The following is a 22,776-nucleotide window of genomic DNA, read 5'->3' as shown; positions in this document are numbered from 1 at the left end:
TCTCTCTCTCTCTCTCTCTCTCTCTCTCTCTCTCTCTCTCTCTCTCTCTCTCTCCCTCCCCCATTCTGCCACAGCTCTGAGAAGGAGAAAGGGAGAGGGGGAAGAGGGTAAGAAAGAGGGGGGAAGGTGGGATGCTTGAGGTTAGGTTCTAGGTGACCCGTACCAACTCGTGGAATATATCATAGAAAAACGCCATCTCTTTGTTCTCCAAGTCCAACCACCTCCCAAAGCCAAATCAAGATGTGGAGCGAATGACCCCATCTTCACCCTGTCACACAATGGACTTGTGAAGTCTCGCAGTTAATATCCCATATAAATAATGTTGAATATTCCTCCACTTTAAATGTCAGCCCTTTCTCTCATCGCACTCTTCTCCTTAGCAAGGATCTGTTTAACCAAGCTTTCACACTCCCCTGGCAGAGAATCATTTATCTGAATACCTCCATGTCAGTTGGAATGTCTGCTCTCTCATTGCTCTCTTTCTTTCTCTCTCTCTCTCCCTCCCTGTCTCTCTCCCTCTCTCTGTTTCTCGTTCTGTCTCTCTCTCTCTCCCTCCCTGTCTCTCTCCCTCTCTCTGTTTCTCGTTCTGTCTCTCTCTCTCTGTATCTCTCGCGTGATGTAAGGATGAACGACATCAGAGCAGTCTTCTGTAGACAGTAGGAAGGTTGTGGTTTAGAGGAGGAGGTCACTGGAAGGTCATGACACGGACTAAGTGGATAAGGTTGTAAATATGATGCATCTGATCTGTTACTTAGTGGATTGGAACAAACTGATGTAGACAGAGATAAAGACCTTCCAAGAGGGGGGGTCAACCATGGGTTTTGTTCAGCTCCATATGCTTTCCATGTCTAACCTCCGTGTCGCCCCTCCTTCCTCTCTTCTATTTGTCGTCAGACGTCGAGGATCAGCCAGCAGATCGTGGCCACAGACGGGGGCAATAGGAGCAGCTCTGTGGAGCTGACCGTCATCATCACCAACGTACACAACCAGCCTCCCCAGTGGGGGCAGCTAGAGTACTGGGTCACCGTGCCCGAGAACACAGTTCGCGACGCCAAGATAGTGGTGAGTGGACCTCATAGTGACCTGTTCCTTAACCAGGAGAGATGGTGTCTACTGACACTATGATATAAGGTCAACCACAACCATACATAGGTTTCTGGTAGTAGTGGTTGTGGTAGAGATGGTTCAATGCTCTACCAACTGCAACTTGGGGGAATGCTCCAAAATGACAGCCTAATCTCTTTCCAACTGACCAAGATAATAAAGACCCCCCAAAAGGAGTTCCCCAGCAGCAGCTTGCCAATATTATGGGGGCTAGGCTACTATTAGTGCCTCCAGACAGACTGGCATCAACATCTCTAGGACCTTACTCCCTGTCGGAGGGGAAAGTGGTTCTTCTGAGACTATTCCCATCCGTGCGTCCCGCCTATTCATCAGGAAAGAGAGCCTTGAGGAGCGGTAGTAGAAAACACACTTCACTTTCCCCAACCATCAGCATGTTTAGCAGGGTACTTCAAAACATTTCTACGAAACATCACACTTTACCCCCGCCGCCTCCCTCCCAGTGCTTCTCCTCTTCCATCTTACCCCAGCCGCCTCCCTCCCAGTGCTTCTCCTCTTCCATCTTACCCCCGCCGCCTCCCTCCCAGTGCTTCTCCTCTTCCATCTTACCCCCGCCGCCTCCCTCCCAGTGCTTCTCCTCTTCCATCTTCCCCCCGCCGCCTCCCTCCCAGTGCTTCTCCTCTTCCATCTTACCCCCGCCGCCTCCCTCCCAGTGCTTCTCCTCTTCCATCTTACCCCAGCCGCCTCCCTCCCAGTGCTTCTCCTCTTCCATCTTACCCCCGCCGCCTCCCTCCCAGTGCTTCTCCTCTTCCATCTTACCCCCGCCGCCTCCCTCCCAGTGCTTCTCCTCTTCCATCTTACCCCAGCCGCCTCCCTCCCAGTGCTTCTCCTCTTCCATCTTACCCCAGCCGCCTCCCTCCCAGTGCTTCTCCTCTTCCATCTTACCCCAGCCGCCTCCCTCCCAGTGCTTCTCCTCTTCCATCTTACCCCGCCGCCTCCCTCCCAGTGCTTCTCCTCTTCCATCTTACCCCAGCCGCCTCCCCTCCCAGTGCTTCTCCTCTTCCATCTTACCCCCGCCGCCTCCCTCCCAGTGCTTCTCCTCTTCCATCTTACCCCAGCCGCCTCCCTCCCAGTGCTTCTCCTCTTCCATCTTACCCCCGCCGCCTCCCTCCCAGTGCTTCTCCTCTTCCATCTTACCCCCGCCGCCTCCCTCACAGTGCTTCTCCTCCTCCATCTTACCCCTGCCTCCCTCCCAGTGCTTCTCCTCCTCCATCTTACCCCTGCTGCCTCCCTCCCAGTGCTTCTCCTCCATCTTACCCCTGCTGCCTCCCTCCCAGTGCTTCTCCTCCATCTTACCCCTGCTGCCTCCCTCCCAGTGCTTCTCCTCCATCTTACCCCTGCTGCCTCCCTCCCAGTGCTTCTCCTCCATCTTACCCCTGCTGCCTCCCTCCCAGTGCTTCTCCTCTTCCATCTTACCCCTGCTGCCATCCATGCCTGTCTTCATTTTGCACATGATTCAAAAGTATGCTACAAATGTTAAATGTAATGTTAGAAGATTTCCCCTCAGTGTTCTCCCTTCCATCTTACCCCAGCCGCTACTCGCCTCCCATGTTCATTCACTCCTTTCTTCCATCGTTTTTATAACCTGCCGCCTCCCTCCCTTTTTTTGACAACTCCTCTTCCATCTTATGGCAGGAGATGGCTCCCTCCCAGTGGTTCTCCTCTTCCATCTTACCCCGCCGCCTCCCTCCCAGTGATCAAATTATACACCCTGTTAAGACTTCAATGGTCTCTTACCCCCGCAGACCTCCCTCCCAGTGCAATTACTGTATTCATCTCCATGACCCAGCCGCGTCCCCCCAGCTTCTCTGGGAGAGGAGGAGAGAGAGGAGGAGAGAGAGAGGGAGGAGAGAGAGAGAGAGAAAGAGAGAGAGAGAGAGAGAGAGAGAGAGAGAGAGAGAGAGAGAGAGAGAGAGAGAGAGAGAGAGAGAGAGAGAGAGAGAGAGGGAGAGAGAGAGAGAGAGAGGGAGAGAGAAAGAGGGAGAGAGAGGAGATCTTACCCCCGCCGCCTCCCTCCCAGACGTCTCTCAAAGTGGTTCTCCCGGAATTCAAAGGCTGTGCTTCTCCTCTTCCATCTTACAGAGAGGGAGAGAGAAAGAGGGAGAAAGACTTCTAACTCTAATCTCGAGGCTCTTTACATATTTTAACACAGACGCCTCCCTCCCAGTGCTTGTTCCTCCTCCATCTAAACCTGTGTCTCCCTCTCATTCTCTCCTCTTCCAGTTTCTCCCTGGAACCTGTTGGTCCCTCCCAGATGCTCAGGTCTCCCCTCTTCCATCTTATCCCTCGCTCTCCTCTTTCCTCCCAGTTCTTTCTCCTCTTCCATCTTCTCCTTGCCGCCTCCCTCCCAGTGCTTCTCCAAAACTTCCATCTTCCCACCCGTTCATTCCCCCCCTCCCAGTGCTTCTCCTCTTCCATCTTCCCCCCCCCCTCCCTCACAGTGCTTCTCCTCCTCCATCTTCCCCCCCTGCTGCCTCCTCTCCCGTTGGTTCTCCTCCATCTTCCCCCCCTGCCTCCCTCCCAGTGGTTCTCCTCCATCTCCACCCCCTTCCTCTCCTCCCAGTGGTTCATTCCCCATCCACCCCTTCCTCTCCTCCCAGTGGTTCTCCTCCATCTCCACCCCTCCTGCCTCCCTCCCAGTGCTTCTCCTCTTCGTTGGTTCTCTTACCCCTGCTGCCATCCATGCCTGTCTTCATTTTGTTCATGATTCAAAAGTATGCTACAAATGTTAAATGTAATGTTAGAAGATTTCCCCGGATAGTGTTGCCTTTAATAGTATTGAGTCACCCCCTTCCTTTTTGAAAAGGTTCAGGGCCCCCACCTCCACCCCCTTTCGCCAAAATCATGGTTCATTCACCTCCACCCCCTTCCTTGTCGTTTTTGATAACCTGTTTTTAAATATGCTCCCCCCTTCCTCCCTTTCTTTTGACAACCCCCACCTCCAGAATTGATCCCTCTATGGCAGGAGATGGCAGTCCCCAACCTCCACCCCCTTCCTCTCCTCTTCGTTGACATTCCCCCAGACAAAGGCCTCGAGGAGAAGAAAGATGATCAAATTATACACCCTGTTAAGACTCTTCAATGGTTCATTGCCTCCACCCCACAACTGAGAGAGACGGTTCATTACTGTATTCATCTCCCTTGACAGCTCATTCCCCCCCACAGCTTCACTGGGAGAAAGAGAGAGGGAGAGAGAGAGGGAGAGAGAGAGGGAGAGAGAGAGGGGTTCATTCCCCCACCTCCAGAGAGAGAGAGAGAGAGAGATTGGTTCAGTCCCCCACCTCCACCCCCTTCCTCTCCTCTTCGTTGGTTCATCCCCCCCTCTCCAGAGAGAGAGAGAGAGAGAGGAGAAAGTCCCCCAGAGAAAGAGGGAGAAAGAGAGAGAGAGAGAGGTTCATTCCCCCACCTCCAGAGAGAGAGAGAGAGAGAGTTGGTTCAGTCCCCCACCTCCACCCCCTTCCTCTCCTCTTCGTTGGTTCATTCCCCCAAACTCCACCCCCTTCCTCTCCTCTTCGTTGGTTCAGAACCTCCACCCCTTCCTCTCCTCTTCGAGGTTCAGTCCCCCACCTCCACCCCCTTCCTCTCCTTCTTCGTTGGTTCAGTCCCCCACCTCCAGAGAGAGAGAAAGAGGGAGAGAGTTGGTTCAGTCCCCCACCTCCACCCCCTTCCTCTCCTCTTCGAGAGTTCAGTCCCCCACCTCCACCCCCCCCTCTTCGTTGGAGAGAGTTGGTTCATTCCCCCACCTCCACCCCCTTCCTCTTCTCTTCGTTGGTTCAGTCCCCCCCCACCTTCCACCCTTCGTTGGTTCAGTCCTCCACCCCTCCTCTCCTCTTCGTTGGTTCAGAGAGAGAGAGAGAACTCTAATCCCTCGAGGCTCTTACATTGGTTTAACCCAGACCTCCACCCTCAAAGTGGTTGTTCCGTTGGAATTGGAAAACCTCCACCCCCTTGTCTCCTCTTCGTTGGTTCATTCCCCACTTCCACCCCTTCCTCTCTCTGGAACCTGTTGGTTCAATCCCCCAGATGACCCCTTCAGGTCTCCCTGGTTCAGTCTTCCACCTCCTTATCTCTCGCTCTCTCTCTTTCTTTCTCTCTCTTTCTTTCTCTCTCTGTCTCTCCATGTCTCTCTTGAACCCCTCTCTGGAACCGGTTGGTCGATGGCCAAAACTCCTACTCTTCCCACCTTGGTTCATTCCCCCACCTCCACCCCCTTCCTCTCCTCTTCGTTGGTTCATTCCCCACCTCCACCCCCTTCCTCTCCTCTTCGTTGGTTCATTCCCCCACCTCCACCCCCTTCCTCTCCTCTTCGTTGGTTCATTCCCCCACCTCCACCCCCTTCCTCTCCTCTTCGTTGGTTCATTCCCCCACCTCCACCCCTTTCCTCTCCTCTTCGTTGGTTCATTCCCCCACCTCCACCCCCTTCCTCTCCTCTTCATTGGTTCATTCCCCCACCTCCACCCCCTTCCTCTCCTCTTCATTGGTTCAGTCCCCCACCTCCACCCCCTTCCTCTCCTCTTCGTTGGTTCATTCCCCCACCTCCACCCCCTTCCTGTCCTCTTCGTTGGTTCAGTCCCCCACCTTCACCCCCTTCCTCTCCTCTTCGTTGGTTCATTCCCCCACCTCCACCCCCTTCCTCTCCTCTTCGTTGGTTCAGTCCCCCACCTCCACCCCCTTCCTCTCCTCTTCGTTGGTTCAGTCCCCCACCTCCACCCCTTCCTCTCCTCTTCGTTGGTTCAGTCCCCCACCTCCACCCCCTTCTCCTCTCCTCTTCGTTGGTTCATTCCCCCACCTCCACCCCCTTCCTCTCCTCTTCGTTGGTTCATTCCCCCACCTCCACCCCTTTCCTCTCCTCTTCGTTGGTTCATTCCCCACCTCCACCCCCTTCCTCTCCTCTTCATTGGTTCATTCCCCCACCTCCACCCCCTTCCTCTCCTCTTCATTGGTTCAGTCCCCCACCTCCACCCCCTTCCTCTCCTCTTCGTTGGTTCATTCCCCCACCTCCACCCCCTTCCTGTCCTCTTCGTTGGTTCAGTCCCCCACCTTCCACCCCCTTCCTCTCCTCTTCGTTGGTTCATTCCCCACCTCCACCCCCTTCCTCTCCTCTTCGTTGGTTCAGTCCCCCACCTCCACCCCCTTCCTCTCCTCTTCGTTGGTTCAGTCCCCCACCTCCACCCCCTTCCTCTCCTCTTCGTTGGTTCAGTCCCCCACCTCCACCCCCTTCCTCTCCTCTTCGTTGGTTCATTCCCCCACCTCCACCCCCTTCCTCTCCTCTTCGTTGGTTCAGTCCCCCACCTCCACCCCCTTCCTCTCCTCTTCGTTGGTTCAGTCCCCCACCTCCACCCCCTTCCTCTCCTCTTCGTTGGTTCATTCCCCCACCTCCACCCCCTTCCCTCTGCTCTTCGTTGGTTCATTCCCCCACCTCCACCCCCTTCCTCTCCTCTTCGTTGGTTCATTCCCCCACCTCCACCCCCTTCCTCTCCTCTTCGTTGGTTCAGTCCCCCACCTCCACCCCCTTCCTCTCCTCTTCGTTGGTTCAGTCCCCCACCTCCACCCCCTTCCTCTCCTCTTCGTTGGTTCATTCCCCCACCTCCACCCCCTTCCTCTCCTCTTCGTTGGTTCAGTCCCCCACCTCCACCCCCTTCCTCTCCTCTTCGTTGGTTCAGTCCCCCACCTCCACCCCCTTCCTCTCCTCTTCATTGGTTCATTCCGACACCGAGGTGGCATTATTGCGGCTATGTAGATTGTTGTTTTAAATTTAGCAGGGCTAATATGATCTGTTAATTACATTGTTGCCAGGGATGAGAGACACGGATGCAGGGAGAAATCTCCATATCAATGAGGCACTTCTCATGTAGAGAGCCAGTAGGATGGTTGCTTTTGTCTCATCAGCGCTGTCAACGCACTTTCCTCCTCAGGCCTATTTTTTGTTGTTGAGGATGTGTGGGGGTTGTTTTTGGGTCCATCTCTTTTTGAAGTGGAGTGATGGAGCATGAGGAGAGTGCCTTGTTGTTTACATACCCTGGGCTTATTCATAGGGGGGTGCAGCCTGTCAAAGATAGATCTGACACAATTATTTGATATGCTAAACATACATACATACCAGAAGTCACCCACTGTAATACACAAGGAATATGAAGCAGGTGAAAGGTTGACGACGGAACACGAACACAACCCTTTCTCTACACCAAAACATGCTCAAGGCCAACCATTTAGCTTGACAGCAGTGGAGCTAATGCTACGCTAGGCTAGGCCAAGCTAGGCTACGTCCCTGATCCGCTTAGCCCCCCAGACATCATTGATGTGTAATGAGATGATTTCTCATTAGAGCTAAGTCCGTGCTGCCTCAGCTTTAGGCTTTTTTTGCATTGTGCCATTGAGAGGACATGCTAGGCACCTCTGAACTGAAATGCGAGAAATTGAGTTTCTTGTGAATTGTTGACTTATTGAATTCAGATGAGCACTTTCTTATGAACATGAACATATGGAAGATGATTCATGTGTGTCAGTAAATGGGTTGGATGCATGTTGACATCTAGTAAATGATGCATGTTGACATCTTATGGTCAAGCTTATGAGCCATTTATGATGTTGTTCATGGATGCATTATGGCCTAGTTACCATTCATGACAACTTTATTAATGGCCACATTGACCCCATAAAGGTCAACTATTACTGTCTACTCTGTCTCTTGTGCAGTGACTGTGCATGTGCCAAAGAGGCCAGTCCCAATGGCGCTCTGCATGTGGTCTCATATGTCTTAGCTAATAGAAGAACACACACCACTTTCCCTAGAGATCACCGAGCCCTGTATGAAAGGGTCGTGCTCTTCTACTCTCAGCCCTTTCCTTCATTGATTTCTCTCGGCTTCTTTCTTTTTATCTTTCCTCTCTTCTCTCGTCTGTCTCGCTCCCCCCTCTCCGCCTCCCTCACCCAAACTCTTTCAGGAAGCTCCGTAAGTTGGTGTAATGGTCCACTATAGTCTCTGTAGTGTGGTGGGCTCAATAGGTTTACTAATGGTGGTTAACGGCAGCCTCTGATTGGATGGACAAATAATATTGCCTCCTATAAAAGCTTTCAAGATAACGGCTGCCGGGAGTTACCATGGTAGTCACTGGCCTTTTAATGGAGAAAACTTTCAACACTTCCAACCGTTAGTGGAGAATCGTTATTAGCCAGAGAACTTGTTCACTTTCTCTCTTTTTTTCTTCTGCTCTCTCTCTATTCATTTACAAACTGTCTTTATCTACACTCTCCCTCTCTCTTTCTCTTCCTCTCACACTCTACAATGTCTCTCTGTACTAGTATAACTTGAACAACAAAGCACTTCACAACAATTACACTGAGTTTTTTCCTCTCTCTCTATCTCTCTCTCTCGCTCCACTCTAAGTACAGTATTTACTCCCTGGTGTGGAGTAACTGCAGCAACCGACTGTTAAAATCTGTTCTGTGCTTTGGGAGCCTTCACAGTAATTCATCCTTAGAACTCTAAATACAAATTAGGCTTGTTAAACAGTATAATGCATTCATTAGCATCCCTGAGCTGCCTTGTTGTGCTACCGAGTGCCTCTATTCATCTGCCCTACTATCTCTTTTTTCTCTCTTTCCCTCTCGCCTCCCTCCTCCATCCATCTATCTATCTCTCCATCTCCCTAATTAAAATTTTAAATATCAAGCATCTCATTGTGGAATTATCTCAAGGAACGATAATTAGCAAATTTCCAAACGCGGTAATTGCAACCTTGAGGAAGTAATTAAGGGGCCTTGTTCTTTAGCACGTCGGCGAGATAATGGGGTATCATTCCCATCATGCTCCTGTTCCAGGGCTCGCCCCCGTAAACCGGGGAGGGGAGGCCCAGTGCGTAAATAGGTGGAATACAAGAGGTTGGACAAGTTTTTGTATTTTCTCAGCAGATAATCAAAATTAATTATTGAAGCAAAACTCATGCTGGCATGAATATTTCAACACAACAAGGCTTTTGAAGCAAAAAAAGTGAATTATTTTTTTGTGAGAAGCTGAGGTGGGTGGGAAGTTGGGGGTCCACAGGGGCACCTCTGTACGTCTGGAGGTCTCGCTAACATACTAGCTCGCTACTGGAGGGATAGAGAGAGCGCCCTCCTCCACTGAGTCGGAAAGGAAAGTCTGAGAGGTTTTCGCTGTTGCGTTATCTTCAGGTGTTCTCCCTGACTCTCTCTTTCTTTGTCTTTAGCTCTAACCAAGCATACTGAGTCATGGACATACAATACAACAATGCTACTTTCAATGTTCTCCCTTCCAATACTTTTCCTCTTATGTTATTGCAATTTCATAATGGGTAACAATGGGTTTTGGTGTTTCTCGACAGATAATGAATTATTATTTTGTTTTTGTTGTGCTTCCAGGATTGTTTTTTTCAGACAATGGCTCACAGTGCAGTCTAGCATGTCCAGATAATCACTTGAAAAGTTCAAATCTATCCGGTGCCATTTAGATTTTCCATTGTTGGTTGGAGTCCAAGAACAGTGCCTGGTTACACCCCAGTCAGTCAATGAGAAGATTGAATGCCTTTGTTTGCCAGACATGGAGTCAAAGGCTACCATTCCATTATAGCTCTCTCTGTTGTAATCTCACGTTCCTATGCTTCCGAAATGGACGATTTGCAAATGTAGACAGCCATGTCAGAATACTGTTCTCCAGTGTAGATATAGTGAAGTTTAGGAGTTAATGTGTGTGTGTGTGTGTGTGTGTGTGTGTGTGTGTGTGTGTGTGTGTGTGTGTGTGTGTGTGTGTGTGTGTGTGTGTGTGTGTGTGTGTGTGTGTGTGTGTGTGTGTGTGTGTGTGTGTGTGTGTGTGTGTGTGTGTGTGTGTGTGTGTGTAGAGCCTCAGCTGGATCGAAGCAGAATGAGTGGTGAAGTGAGGTTCAGTCGGCCATGGTTAATGTAATCCTTCCCTGTCAAGGTTGTGACTCTGTGGCTGTGTGGCAGGGAAAGGACAACGTGGGCCTTAAAAGCTCTAGTCTGTATACACACACACGCACACACACACACGCACACACACACCGAACGGCCACACATACAGTCACAAACACAGCATTGTGGCAGGACAAGTGGCGAAGAGAACATGGGTCTTAAAAGCTCCACGGGCTTCCTGCTTGTATAGGCCAGACCATTCTGCTGCAGGGTACTGCACAGGAACACACACATTCACCTGCACACACATACACAGTCAGGCACACACAGTTTGATTCCGAATAACACCGCTCTTCAACATTTCTCAGGGTTCACAAGTATCCTTGCCCTTGGTTAAAGAGGTTGCCTCTCTCCTCACACATTCCTACTCAAGCCATTAGAAAAGGGCAGAGTCCAAACACGTCCGTAGATAGTTTGGACCATTATGTTGACATGTTTGGACAAGAGCTAGAACACTGAATTATTGAACACACTTGAACATACTATCATCTATGTAATACATGCTCCCATTTATGGAGTTCGTTTGGAGGAACCCTTGAAGTAAACAAATGATTTGGTGCCAGACAGCGTGCAGCTGTGACCCATAATGGAGTCCTCAGAACAATGAGAATCCTGCCTGTTGTCCCTGTGAGTGTAGGATGACGTCCATGCAACCACCCCATATGTTTCATACAGAGATGGAAAGAAAACATTCTCACACCTGACCTCCATACTGGTATAAACAGGAAAGGGGGGGGGGGCATCAATAAGTGTGACACCATGTCTGTGAAATCCCATTGATGGGCTCCCTCTGTACCCAGGTATGCGCGGCAGCGATATACTTCCCCGTGTCATTTCCTGTCACTTTGGTTTTCTCTGCCACGGTGCCTGGAAAAGAGAGAGTGGGAGCGTTGTGAAAACCCTGCAGCCTTCATTTAGAACCGGATAGTCTGGAGCTGATTTTCCAGTGGAAAGTGTCTCCAAAGAGTGTTAATATCAGTTCAATAGGAACTTTGATGGATTAAGCTTGGAGTGTCTCCAATGTGTTCCTGAAATGGAGTCAGCAGTAGGGAGATGGCTGTGCTGATTTTAGAGTGGTCCGCTCACTAATAATGCAAATTATCTTTAGGGAGCTTTGGCCAAAGCCTGCTCCTTTTGTTAGTCCTTGGTTCTTTTTCAGTAATTCCCCTCCAAGATAAAATAAATAAATAATAATCTATCGGACATTACAGCATGCCCTAGCAGGTTTCTCAAAGTTTTCTGTGTTGTACCTCAGGAACACACACTGGTACTCAAATGAACCTGCACAGACAAAAGAACACACTCACTCTGTTCAGACATTCATATAAACACACACACACATTCACTCTGTTCAGACATTCATATAAACACACACACACATTCACTCTGTTCAGACATTCATATAAACACACACACACATTCACTCTGTTCAGACATTCATATAAACACACACACACATTCACTCTGTTCAGACATTCATATAAACACACACACACATTCACTCTGTTCAGACATTCATATAAACACACACACACATTCACTCTGTTCAGACATTCATATACACTTGCATATATATCCACCTCCCTATCCTATCACTAATGATGTCATATCCTGATTCCTCTCCTCCAGACGATCAAGGCCACTTCACCGCTGGGTGACCCTAGAGTGACCTATAACCTTGAAGAGGGTCAGGTGCCGGAGACCAACATGCCTGTCCGTTTCTACATCAAACCCAACAGGGCTGATGGCTCTGCATCCATACTGGTGGCTGAGCCTCTGGACTATGAGACCACGCGCTTCTTCACACTAAGGGTCAGAGTGCAGAACGTAGCTGCTGTTCCACTGGCCTCTTTTACTACCGTCTACGTCAATGTTACAGGTAGGAGGCATTTTAACATTTTATCAGTGTCGATACTGTCGTGAAACACTGGATACATTTACTCTTGTAAGACTATGAGGCATGCAACTCATGGAAGCAACTGTGGTCCTCTATAGCTCAGTTGGTAGAGCATGGCACTTTCACTGCCAGGGTTGTGGGTTCAAATCCCAGGACCACCCTTATCTAAAATGTACACACTCACGACTGTAAGGTGCTTCTGATAAAAGTGTCTATTAAATGGCAATTATTTTATGTACAGTACCTTTTCGTCTTTGGTCATGACAGTGCTGGAGTGAACTGAGATTTTATGAGGAAAAGAGAGAGAGAGAGGACAGCAGGCAGGCTTGAAGCTCCAGCTCAGTTCATCAAGGAGGGAGGCTGAGAGGAGGAAGAGAGGAGATTGAAAGGTAATGACAGGGAAGATGTAGTCCCTGGAAACCTGTTGGAGGACAGTGTAATCAGCTAGCGACAGAGAACACTAGCGGCTAAAATGACTGCTTGTTTAGCGATGACTCATACCACATGCGCCAGTGAAGGAGGCGGGAACACAAATATCTAGTTCTAATAGCGCGAAGAAAAGAGGGTCTTCTTGTCTGACTTTGTCAATAATTGTCTTTTTGGAGCGTTTAGGGAAATCAAATGTTCCTCATCTTATGGATACCTAGAGAGTAGTCTTATAACCTGGAGAGTAGTCTTATAACCTAGGGAGTAGTCTTATAACCTGGAGAGTAGTCTTATAACCTGGAGAGTAGTCTTATAACCTAGAGAGTAGTCTTATAACCTAGGGAGTAGTCTTATAACCTGGAGAGTAGTCTTATAACCTGGAGAGTAGTCTTATAACCTGGAGAGTAGAGAGTAGTCTTATCTTATAACCTGGTAGAGTAGTAGTCTTATAACCTGGAGAGTAGTCTTATAACCTGGAGAGTAGTCTTATAACCTGGAGAGTAGTCTTATAACCTGGAGAGTAGTCTTATAACCTGGAGAGTAGTCTTATAACCTGGAGAGTAGTCTTATAACCTGGAGAGTAGTAGTCTTTATAACCTAAGAGAGTAGTCTTATAACCTGGAGAGTAGTCTTATAACCTGGAGAGTAGTCTTATAACCTGGAGAGTAGTCTTATAACCTGGAGAGTAGTCTTATAACCTGGAGAGTAGTCTTATAACCTGGAGAGTAGTCTTATAACCTGGAGAGTAGTCTTATAACCTGGAGAGTAGTCTTATAACCTAGGGAGTAGTCTTATAACCTAGGGAGTAGTCTTATAACCTGGAGAGTAGTCTTATAACCTGGAGAGTAGTCTTATAACCTGGAGAGTAGTCTTATAACCTGGAGAGTAGTCTTATAACCTGGAGAGTAGTCTTATAACCTGGAGAGTAGTCTTATAACCTGGAGAGTAGTCTTATAACCTGGAGAGTAGTCTTATAACCTAGGGAGTAGTCTTATAACCTAGGGAGTAGTCTTATAACCTGGAGAGTAGTCTTATAACCTGGAGAGTAGTCTTATAACCTGGAGAGTAGTCTTATAACCTGGAGAGTAGTCTTATAACCTAGAGAGTAGTCTTATAACCTGGAGAGTAGTCTTATAACCTAGTCTTATAACCTGGAGTAGTCTTATAACCTGGGAGTAGTCTTTATAACCTGGAGAGTAGTCTTATAACCTGGAGAGTAGTCTTATAACCTGGAGAGTAGTCTTATAACCTGGAGAGTAGTCTTATAACCTAGGGAGTAGTCTTATAACCTAGAGAGTAGTCTTATAACCTGGAGAGTAGTCTTATAACCTGGAGAGTAGTCTTATAACCTAGAGAGTAGTCTTATAACCTGGAGAGTAGTCTTATAACCTAGGGAGTAGTCTTATAACCTGGAGAGTAGTCTTATAACCTGGAGAGTAGTCTTATAACCTGGAGAGTAGTCTTATAACCTGGAGAGTAGTCTTATAACCTGGAGAGTAGTCTTATAACCTGGAGAGTAGTCTTATAACCTGGAGAGTAGTCTTATAACCTGGAGAGTAGTCTTATAACCTGGAGAGTAGTCTTATAACCTGTAGAGAGTAGTCTTATAACCTGGAGAGTAGTCTTATAACCTGGAGAGTAGTCTTATAACCTGGAGAGTAGTCTTATAGTCTTAGTCTTATAACCTGGAGAGTCTTATCTTATAACCTGGAGAGTAGTCTGGAGAGTAGTCTTATAACCTGGAGAGTAGTCTTATAACCTGGAGAGTAGTCTTATAACCTGGAGAGTAGTCTTATAACCTAGAGAGTAGTCTTATAACCTGGAGAGTAGTCTTATAACCTGGAGAGTAGTCGTATAACCTGGAGAGTAGTCTTATAACCTGGAGATTAGTCTTATAACCTGGAGAGACAGTGACATAAGAGTTGGGTTTGTCTACTTAGCATTAGCATTGTTGAGGGCAAAACAATAGGTGTGGTCGGACCTCTGTTAGCAGGCTCTTAATAGAAGGCCTATATCACCTCCCTGACCCTGACCTCTGACCTGTCTCTCCCCTCTCCAGATGTAAACGACAACGTTCCCTTCTTCCTGTCCTCCACCTACGAGGCTACCGTTCCAGAGGGGGCAGAGATCGGAACATCGGTGGCCCAGGTTTCTGCTACGGACCTCGACTCAGGCCTCCATGGAATGGTGAGGACCCCGGCGGACTCTATTGCGAATGACTACATTTCCCATAATCACTTCATTCTCTTATGATTTTCAATGAGAATAATTCAACAGATACACAATATTGTATGTCATTTTGTCCTGATATTGCATTAACGTTTCGATCTTTGTCTACAGATAAACTATGTGATCTTGAAGGATGAGAGTGGAGACTCTCAGTACTTCAGTATTAACTCCTACACTGGGGTCATACACACCCGGGCCTCGTTTGACCGTGAGCAGAAAGGTTCCTACCTCATAGAGGTCCAGTCTCAGGACAGCTCAGAGTCAGCCAGGCCTGGACAGCAGGGCCAGCCCAACACTGGTGGGTATCTCACATACCTACACTCCTATGCATACACACATGTTTGCGGTCCACACACGGGCACGCCTGTCCAGACAGGGAATCTCTGAGTATCATACTCTTTCATAATAGGTAGCTCTGTCCCCTTACCAACCCTATCCTCGATCAACCCTATCCTCGATCAACCCTATCCTCGATCAACCCTATCCTCGATCAACCCCCCCCCCCCATTACCTAACCAGTCAATAACACATCAGTCGTTTTCTAACCAGGCAGTAACAGGAACACACACAGAAACACAAAACACACACACACAGACATACACACACACCAGCTGGCTCTGTCCCTGTTATTCGAGCATGAACTTAATTCATTAAGACGTCGTTAGCGATGCGCTAATGGAACGAGCTAATGGCTAATCTGGGTTTTGGGTCAATAACGACTCGCAAACAGAGGTACAGCAAAAGAGCAGTGATGCTACGATCATCCCACCAACACACTGTTTGTTCAAGCCATCAAGGTCCCGCTAGAGTTCATACGGAAATGACTAGCTAAGGCACATTATTCTCCCTTTTGCCCCTGTTGGTATTACACTGCTGTGTTCTGTGAGGTTAGATGGTTACTGCTTCTGTTTTCTCTTGCCAGGTGGAATACTTAGAGTAATGTACTCTCTTTTTAATGTCTTTGGTCCACATAGACCAAGCCAATGTAATTTAATGTCAGAGTACTATACTGTACATTAGTGTTGCTGTCTAGGGCCGTGCTTCAATCTGGATTGGTTGTTAGTCCTGAGTAAAGATCCCTCTCATTGGTTCACACAGACACGGCCTACGCACGGATCCTTGTGACGGACGTCAACGACAACGCTCCGGCTTTCGCCCAATCGGTGTACGAGGTGAGCGTGGAGGAAGACAAGGAGGTGGGCTTCGTCCTCATCACCGTGACGGCCAATGATGAAGATGAAGGTGAGGCACATTGGGCTTGGTCTCAGGGTGGGGAGGGGTCAATCAGTCAACCTGGGTTTAGACTTTTTTGTCGTTGAAAAAAATATCGCTCACAATGATAAGTTAATAAGTAAAGTTATTGGTGCTAGTTTCCAGGGACGTAGTTCTAACATTATTTGGACAGCACTGTTTGTCATCCTAGTGTTTACTCCCGTGGAAGATTATCTTTCATCTTTACAAAGGCCTTGGCAGATACAAGTCTGAAGACACACGAACATAACAATTGAGAATTGAATGTAAGCACAATGTCAGTCCTCTGAGTCCAGTAGTCATAATGTCTTTGTTGAAGTGCCTGATACCCATAGAGGACTTTGACTCTAGTGGTACAGTGTGTGTTGATCCTGGTGTCGCTTTTCCTACTTGTCTGTTCAACTCTGTCTCTCGACTGTAATGGAATCACTTCCCTCTCTGCTTATGAATTCCTGTCAATATCAAGTAGATTTTTCTGTTGATGCTTTGACAGGCTCCACAGAGATTAAGAAAAGTATAGGAGGTATATTTATGTAAAGAATACTCTCTGTCTTTCTCTCTCCGTCTCTGACTCCCACTCTGTCACTCTCTCTATTCCTCTCATTTTCTGTCAGAGCTTGTTAGCAAATCTCTGTGGTGAATGTGGGAAGTATGGATGCGGCCCCCCGAGGTAGTCACTTGATGTTTGTCTCTTTGTTTCTGTTTGTCCCTCGTCTCTCCTCCTCTGAAAATTAATAAATAAGAAAAACAGTGTGCCGTCTTAATGACAACGGTAAATCCTTTGTGGGAGTAGATGTCGATCGTTGTTTTGGTGGAAATGTCACCTTCCATGATGCCGACACAGGTGTTGAAATGACATCTGATTTAATGGGCTGCTACATTACATTTAAAGAGTTAGCAAATGACTAAGATGAGAAGTGGGGCCACCATCTTGAATTTAGGGTTTGTTTTTGTTTTTCCTTTCCAATGTTCAGTTGAATTAGCAACTGTCTTGGCTCTGCTTTTTATCCCTCTTCAGACGTCCCCAGCCTGATCCCTTGGCGGATTTGTAAAAGCATACAGCCCAAAAAGACACTGAAGCAGAATTAAGAAGTGCTAAGATAGCAAACTTACCGCAAACAACAACTATAATTCCCTCCCAAATGCTCCGGCTTATCCCGCCACCGCTCTGTAGACTTTACCCCAATTCACCGTCTCAACAATGTGTCCATCTGGTAATTAGGGAAAACGTCTCTCTCAACGGAGAGACAGGAGTGAGGGGAATACACTGCCGTGGTGGCCATTTTGTCTCCCCCTGGCCTCCCACGCAGGTGTCCAAGCAGGGAGATGATCTGTATTAGCGGGGAGATTAGCTGTAAAACATGACACGATCCCTGGCTAAGCGCTAGCCTTGCTGAGCAGGCAGGTCTTGAGGGGAGGTTTGAGCTCAGCCAATCCTGGCTATGCTTGTGGTGGTGTAAGTAGGGTTGATGTCTGCCTGTGTTGTCTAGTCTCTCGTCTCGTGGTGTCTCATCTCAGATCCTCTCGTCTCATTTCTCATATTTCAGACCTGCTAATTTTGTGTGTCTCCTTTCCCTCCCTCTCTTTCAGCTCTCCTGGCTCATCTCTGGACTTTCCTCTGCTCTCTCTCTCTCTCTCTCTCTCTCTCTCTCTCTCTCTCTCTCTCTCTCTCTCTCTCTCTCTCTCTCTCTACCTCATTATTCTGTCTATCCTTTTCATCCCCTCTGTTTTCTTTTCTTGTGCTACTGTCCCATTTTCCAGGGTCAGTCATAGTGTTGAGTGTGTCATTTCAGTGTCCCATGTTGGTGCTGGAGGTGACAGTGTTCCTATAGATCAGTGGTTGACTGTCACACTCCACAGCCCTGTGATACATACACACACAGCTTAGTGATACATACACACACAGCTTAGTGAAACAGTTCAGGTGAAATCACCTCAGTGTTCATTGACCAGTGAAGCTTGCCTGCCTGCCCTGATGTCCATCCACCCTCTCATCACATCATCACACCCTCACACATCAACACACACACACACACTGTCGTTGGTCCAGGTGTGCATGTGTGTGTGCTTCTGTAACAGGATTAGTGACCTCCAGTTTATATATGGTCCCCTACTCTCAGAGTCTCTCACCAACCTGTCAACATCCACAAACCATTTAGCATTATAATGATGACACACACACACAAAATATCCATACAACAATACACCTTTATGGTGTAGTGGTGGTGTGACAAGGCAATTCAGATCTCATAACTCTCCCATTACAATCTTCAGCTGAGGTACTTCCATTGGTTTCTCTGTGACCTCTCTTTTACCAGCCACCACTGTTCCACCATACGGTGGATGCTACTCCACAACAGAGATAGTCAAGTAGACAAACACATGGAGAGATCTGTTTCATATGAGAATATCCCCCAGTGTATTTCATTTCAAAGCACGTCAAGGGCCTTTTTCCATGAAATCCCAATATTTTCCCATTACACTCCCAGTGGAACTTGGGGAATTGAATAATTAGGGAACAGATCCGTGGGGAATAGAAGGGCCCCTGTTAAACGCTCCCCCCAAAGCTGATTAGTTTCAGCGTCTTTTGTTGCAGACAGACATCCTTTTAGGATCGGGTTTCTATCCCCAAGTGGAAAATGTGCTGAATTAAGAACTTTTGGATGGGCTTTAACAAGATCAAGTTTTTTTTTGCTGAGGTTGACATTGGAGTTGAGTTGAGCTGAAGGTTTGTCAGTAAACAGATATAGGTTGTCTAGCTTAATGGTAAGCAGATTGGGGTAGTGGATGGGGTCCAATACATGGTGTGGGGGGGATATGCTAGTGACCTTAATCAGAGTTTTGGGGCCTTCAGTGGAGCTCCTGCTTTGCTTAAGATGAAATCACTTAACCCTTGAGCCCCACTCCAACCCCCTGATGTGCACAGTTGTCCCCCTCACCAGTCTTACTTAAGGGGGGGGTTAACCATATGGCCAGACCGATCATTAGGGAGGCGGCCGGAGGCAAAAGTACAGGAGCTACTCCCTGCCACCCAACACACACTCACACACTTACTCACTCACTCAACACACACACACCCTCTTGGCGAGTGTCACGGCAGATCGTGCTCAGAAGCTTTGACGGCCAGCGCACTTAAGCCCCCTCCACACACACACACTCCCGATAGGAGCATGACATGTCGTAATGAAGGCCCGACATGTCTCACACAGATGGTGTTTGTCTCCTAAAATCTCCTCCGTGCTGGTAAACAGGGCCCGAGCCAGATGCAGACAGACAGGGAGTGTGGGTATGTGTGTGTCTGTGAGAGAGAGAAAGAGAGAGAGATGGAGAGAGAGAAACAGTGTGTGTTTGTGTTTATGTGCATATGTCTGAGCGTGGGGGTGGGAAGCTGGTGCAGGAACTAGTACAATATGAAATGGAGATTGTTTATGGAATGAAATGTGTCATGTTTAGTGTAAGTCATCCAGCCTTGTGCACATCTGCATTCTTGACAGTCCTTTTCATACATCTCTACTCATCAGACTCACTACTGTAGAACCTCAACCACGTCCTTATTCAGCTCTTACATAGCTTTATAAGGACTAGTATGAAGGTCCCACTGTGGAGCTCCACAATGGAGCACCCAGCACTCTAACATGACAGACACCAGCAGTCAGGATTCAGACTCCTTTGATCCCATCTCATTATTCCCATTTCCCAGACCGGGAACGCCATCCCGACCTAGCCCTCTCCTCTCCGCTTCTGATGGGGTATCTGATTAGGGTTGACAGCGGTAGAGTGGATGAGGTTAGAAAGGAGAAATGAGAGCGTGAAGAGGAGAGGAGATAAGATAACAGGGGAGGATAAGAGGGATAAATGAGAAATTAGAAATTAGAAAGATGTGTGCATGCATGTGTGAGAGTATTCACAAATATGTGCTGTACAGGTCAAAAGTTTGGACACACCTACTCATTCAATGATTTTTCTTTATTTTTTACTATTTTCTGCATAGTAAAATAATAGTGAAGATATCAAAACTATGATAATAACACATATGGAATTGTGTAGTAACCAAAAAAGTGTTACGCAAATATATTTGAGATTTGAGATTCTTCAAAGCAGCCCCCCTTTGCCTTGATGACAGCTTTGCACACTCTTGGCATTCTCTCAACCAGCTTCATGAGGTAGTCACCTGGAATGCATTTCAATTAACAGGTGTGCCTTGTTAAAAGTTATTTTGTGGACTTTATTTATTTCTTAATGCATTTGAGCCAATAATTTGTGTTGTGACAAGGTAGGGGTGGTATACAGAAGATAGCCCTATTTGGTAAAAGACCAAGTCTAGCTCAAATAAGCAAAGAGAAATGACAGTCCATCATTACTTTAAGACAGGAAGGTCAGTCAATCCGGAAAATTTCAAGAACTTTGAAAGTTTCTTCAAGTGCAGTCACAAACACCATCAAGCGCGATGATGAAACTGTCTCTCATGAGGACCGCCACAGGAAAGGAAGACCCAGAGTTACCTCTGCTGCAGAGGATAAGTTCATTAGAATAACTGCACCTCAGATTGCAGCCCAAATAAATGCTTCACAGAGTTCAAGTAACAGACACATCTCAACATCAACTGTTCAGAGGAGACTGCGTGAATCAGGCTTTCATACTTGCAAAGAATTGCTGCAAAGAAACAACTACTAAAGAAGAAGAGACTTGCTTGGGCCCAGAAACACGAGCAATGGACATTAAACCGGCTGAAATCTGTCCTTTGGTCTGACGTAGTGTAGGTGTACTGATGATCTTCGCACGTGTGGTTCCCACCGTGAAGCATGGAGAAGGAGGGGTGATGGTGTGGGGGTGATTTGCTGGTGACACTGTCTGTGATTTATTTACAATTCAAAGCACTCTTAAACAGCATGGTTACCACAGCATTCTACAGTGATACACCATCTCATCTGGTTTGCAGATAGTGGGTTAGTGGGACTATCACTTGTTTTTCAGCAGGTCAATGACACAACACACCTCCAGGCTGTGTAAGGGCTATTTGACCAAGAAGGAGAGTGATGGAGTGCTGCATCAGATGAGCTGGCATCCCCAATCACACGACCTCAACCCAATTGAGATGGTTTGGGATGAGTTGAACTGCAGAGTGAAGTAAATACAGCCAACAAGTGCTCAGCATATGTGGGAACTCCTTCAAGGAGAAAAAGCATTCCAGGTGAAGCTTGTTGAGAGAATGCCAAGAGTGTGCAAAGCTGTAATCAAGAAGAATCTAAAATCTAAAATATATTTTTTTAACACTTTTTTGGTTACTACGTGATTCCATATGTGTAATTTCATAGTTTTGATGTCTTCACTATTATTCTACAATGTAGAAAAAAGTAAAAATAAAGAAAACCCTTGAATGAGTAGGTAGTCCAAACTTTTGACTGGTACTCTATGTACATTTGTTGGGTGCACCTGTGTATTTTTAAATGAACACACTGAGGACATGAAGGGGGTAGGAGAACCGGTGGTGCCTGAGACAAAGTTGAGGTGGGGGTGGGTGAGACCAGCCCTCACTGCCTTCTGTATTCTGTCTAATGAGGCCCACTGTGAGAGAAACTGATGTTTTCCTCCGAAATATTTGATAGCCGGATGGCACTGTGTGACTCAGAGAGGGTATTGTGGGGGTTGTTCTTTTGTGTTGAGGGCTGTTGGAAGTGTGAGGTAGTCTTTTTGTTTTTGTGCGGCACGTGTTTGTACATGTGCAGATTGTCAGCCTGTAGGCTTGTGTGTGAGAGTGAGCACACACATACCACAGCATACTGCCTGTAACTATGTCCTCCTTTCTCCTCCTTTAACATGGACTACTAGTTCTACCTTGTCTAACCAATAAAAGCAACCTTGAAACAGCCATATTTCCTTGTCCAGGTGCCAACGCCAAGCTCCGCTACCAGATCACCTCTGGCAACACCATGGGCACCTTTGACGTGGAGCCAGAGGTGGGCACCATCTTTGTGGCCCAGCATTTAGACTACGAGATGGAGCAACGCTACGAGCTGAGACTGGTGGCCTCCGACGGGAAATGGGAGAATGAGAGCCTAGTGGTGGTCCAGGTGGTGAACCACAACGATGAGGCGCCCGTCTTCGGCCAGACAGAGTACCACGCCGCTGTCACAGAGGAGCTGACCGAGCTGCCCGTCTTCGTGCTGGAGGTCAGATGTCATACATATGATAGGCCATGGTTCCCCAACTGGCGGCTCATGGGCCGAATTTGGTCCACAGGTGGTTTTATTTGGTTCCCCAGGTTTTCTGAGCAAAACTATTTTTTTGTACTTTATTTTCAACACCAGGAAATCAGCTCCAAGTGATTTACATTTTGGAACTCTGTTCGCAAGTATTCCGACACATATTAGAGATACACCCGTATACAAATGTAAGCAAGGTTTGAAATTATTATGTTTTAGTCAAAAAGTGTATCTGTTTGGGCTTCTTCGGTCAATTTTCGGTCTAAAAATGATTTATAATTATGTACCGGCCCCCGACCATCCACTCAAGAAGAAAATCGTCCCGCGACTGAATCTAGTTGATGATCCCTGCTCTAGTCCCTACGTACTGGTTTGCCTCTTATAACAGCCACAAAAACAGTGCATTACACCATTAGGTTGTTTCATTAACTTACAGAGCCTCCTGTCTTTAGCTGGAGGTCAGAGGCCATTCATACATAGTCCCTTTGTAACAACAACAATAGCAGGGTATGACAACTGATATTTGAAAGCCTTTTATGATAAAGCTAAACTTGCTGTGAGGAAGTTCTGTTTTATACATGCAGTATTAAAACATTTAATTGAATGGAAGTGAATGCAGTGACATTGTCCACCCATTGATGGAAATGTGGCTTTGGTTTCACCTCTCAAGAAACATAATATATACGGTAACTCATCGCACAT

The 22,776-nt window shown here is 47.4% G+C and overlaps 1 protein-coding gene across 1 annotated transcript in view; it reads left to right on the top strand.

The window, feature by feature from the left end:
* LOC118364056 (neural-cadherin-like) overlaps positions 1–22,776 on the top strand; it is a 168,033-nt gene that overhangs the window by 126,751 nt on the left and 18,506 nt on the right. Inside the window, exons 12-17 of the mRNA XM_052489625.1 lie at positions 895–1,062; positions 11,698–11,947; positions 14,451–14,578; positions 14,732–14,918; positions 15,719–15,862; positions 21,758–22,041. Coding sequence (XP_052345585.1) covers positions 895–1,062; positions 11,698–11,947; positions 14,451–14,578; positions 14,732–14,918; positions 15,719–15,862; positions 21,758–22,041 — 1,161 coding nt within the window. The remainder of the gene's footprint in view (positions 1–894; positions 1,063–11,697; positions 11,948–14,450; positions 14,579–14,731; positions 14,919–15,718; positions 15,863–21,757; positions 22,042–22,776) is intronic.

The sequence above is a fragment of the Oncorhynchus keta genome, chromosome 31 (assembly GCF_023373465.1).
Source record: "Oncorhynchus keta strain PuntledgeMale-10-30-2019 chromosome 31, Oket_V2, whole genome shotgun sequence".
Lineage (NCBI taxonomy): Eukaryota > Metazoa > Chordata > Actinopteri > Salmoniformes > Salmonidae > Oncorhynchus > Oncorhynchus keta.
The sequence above is the reverse complement of the archived record's forward strand: the minus strand, read 5'-3'. Positions and strand labels throughout refer to the sequence as shown.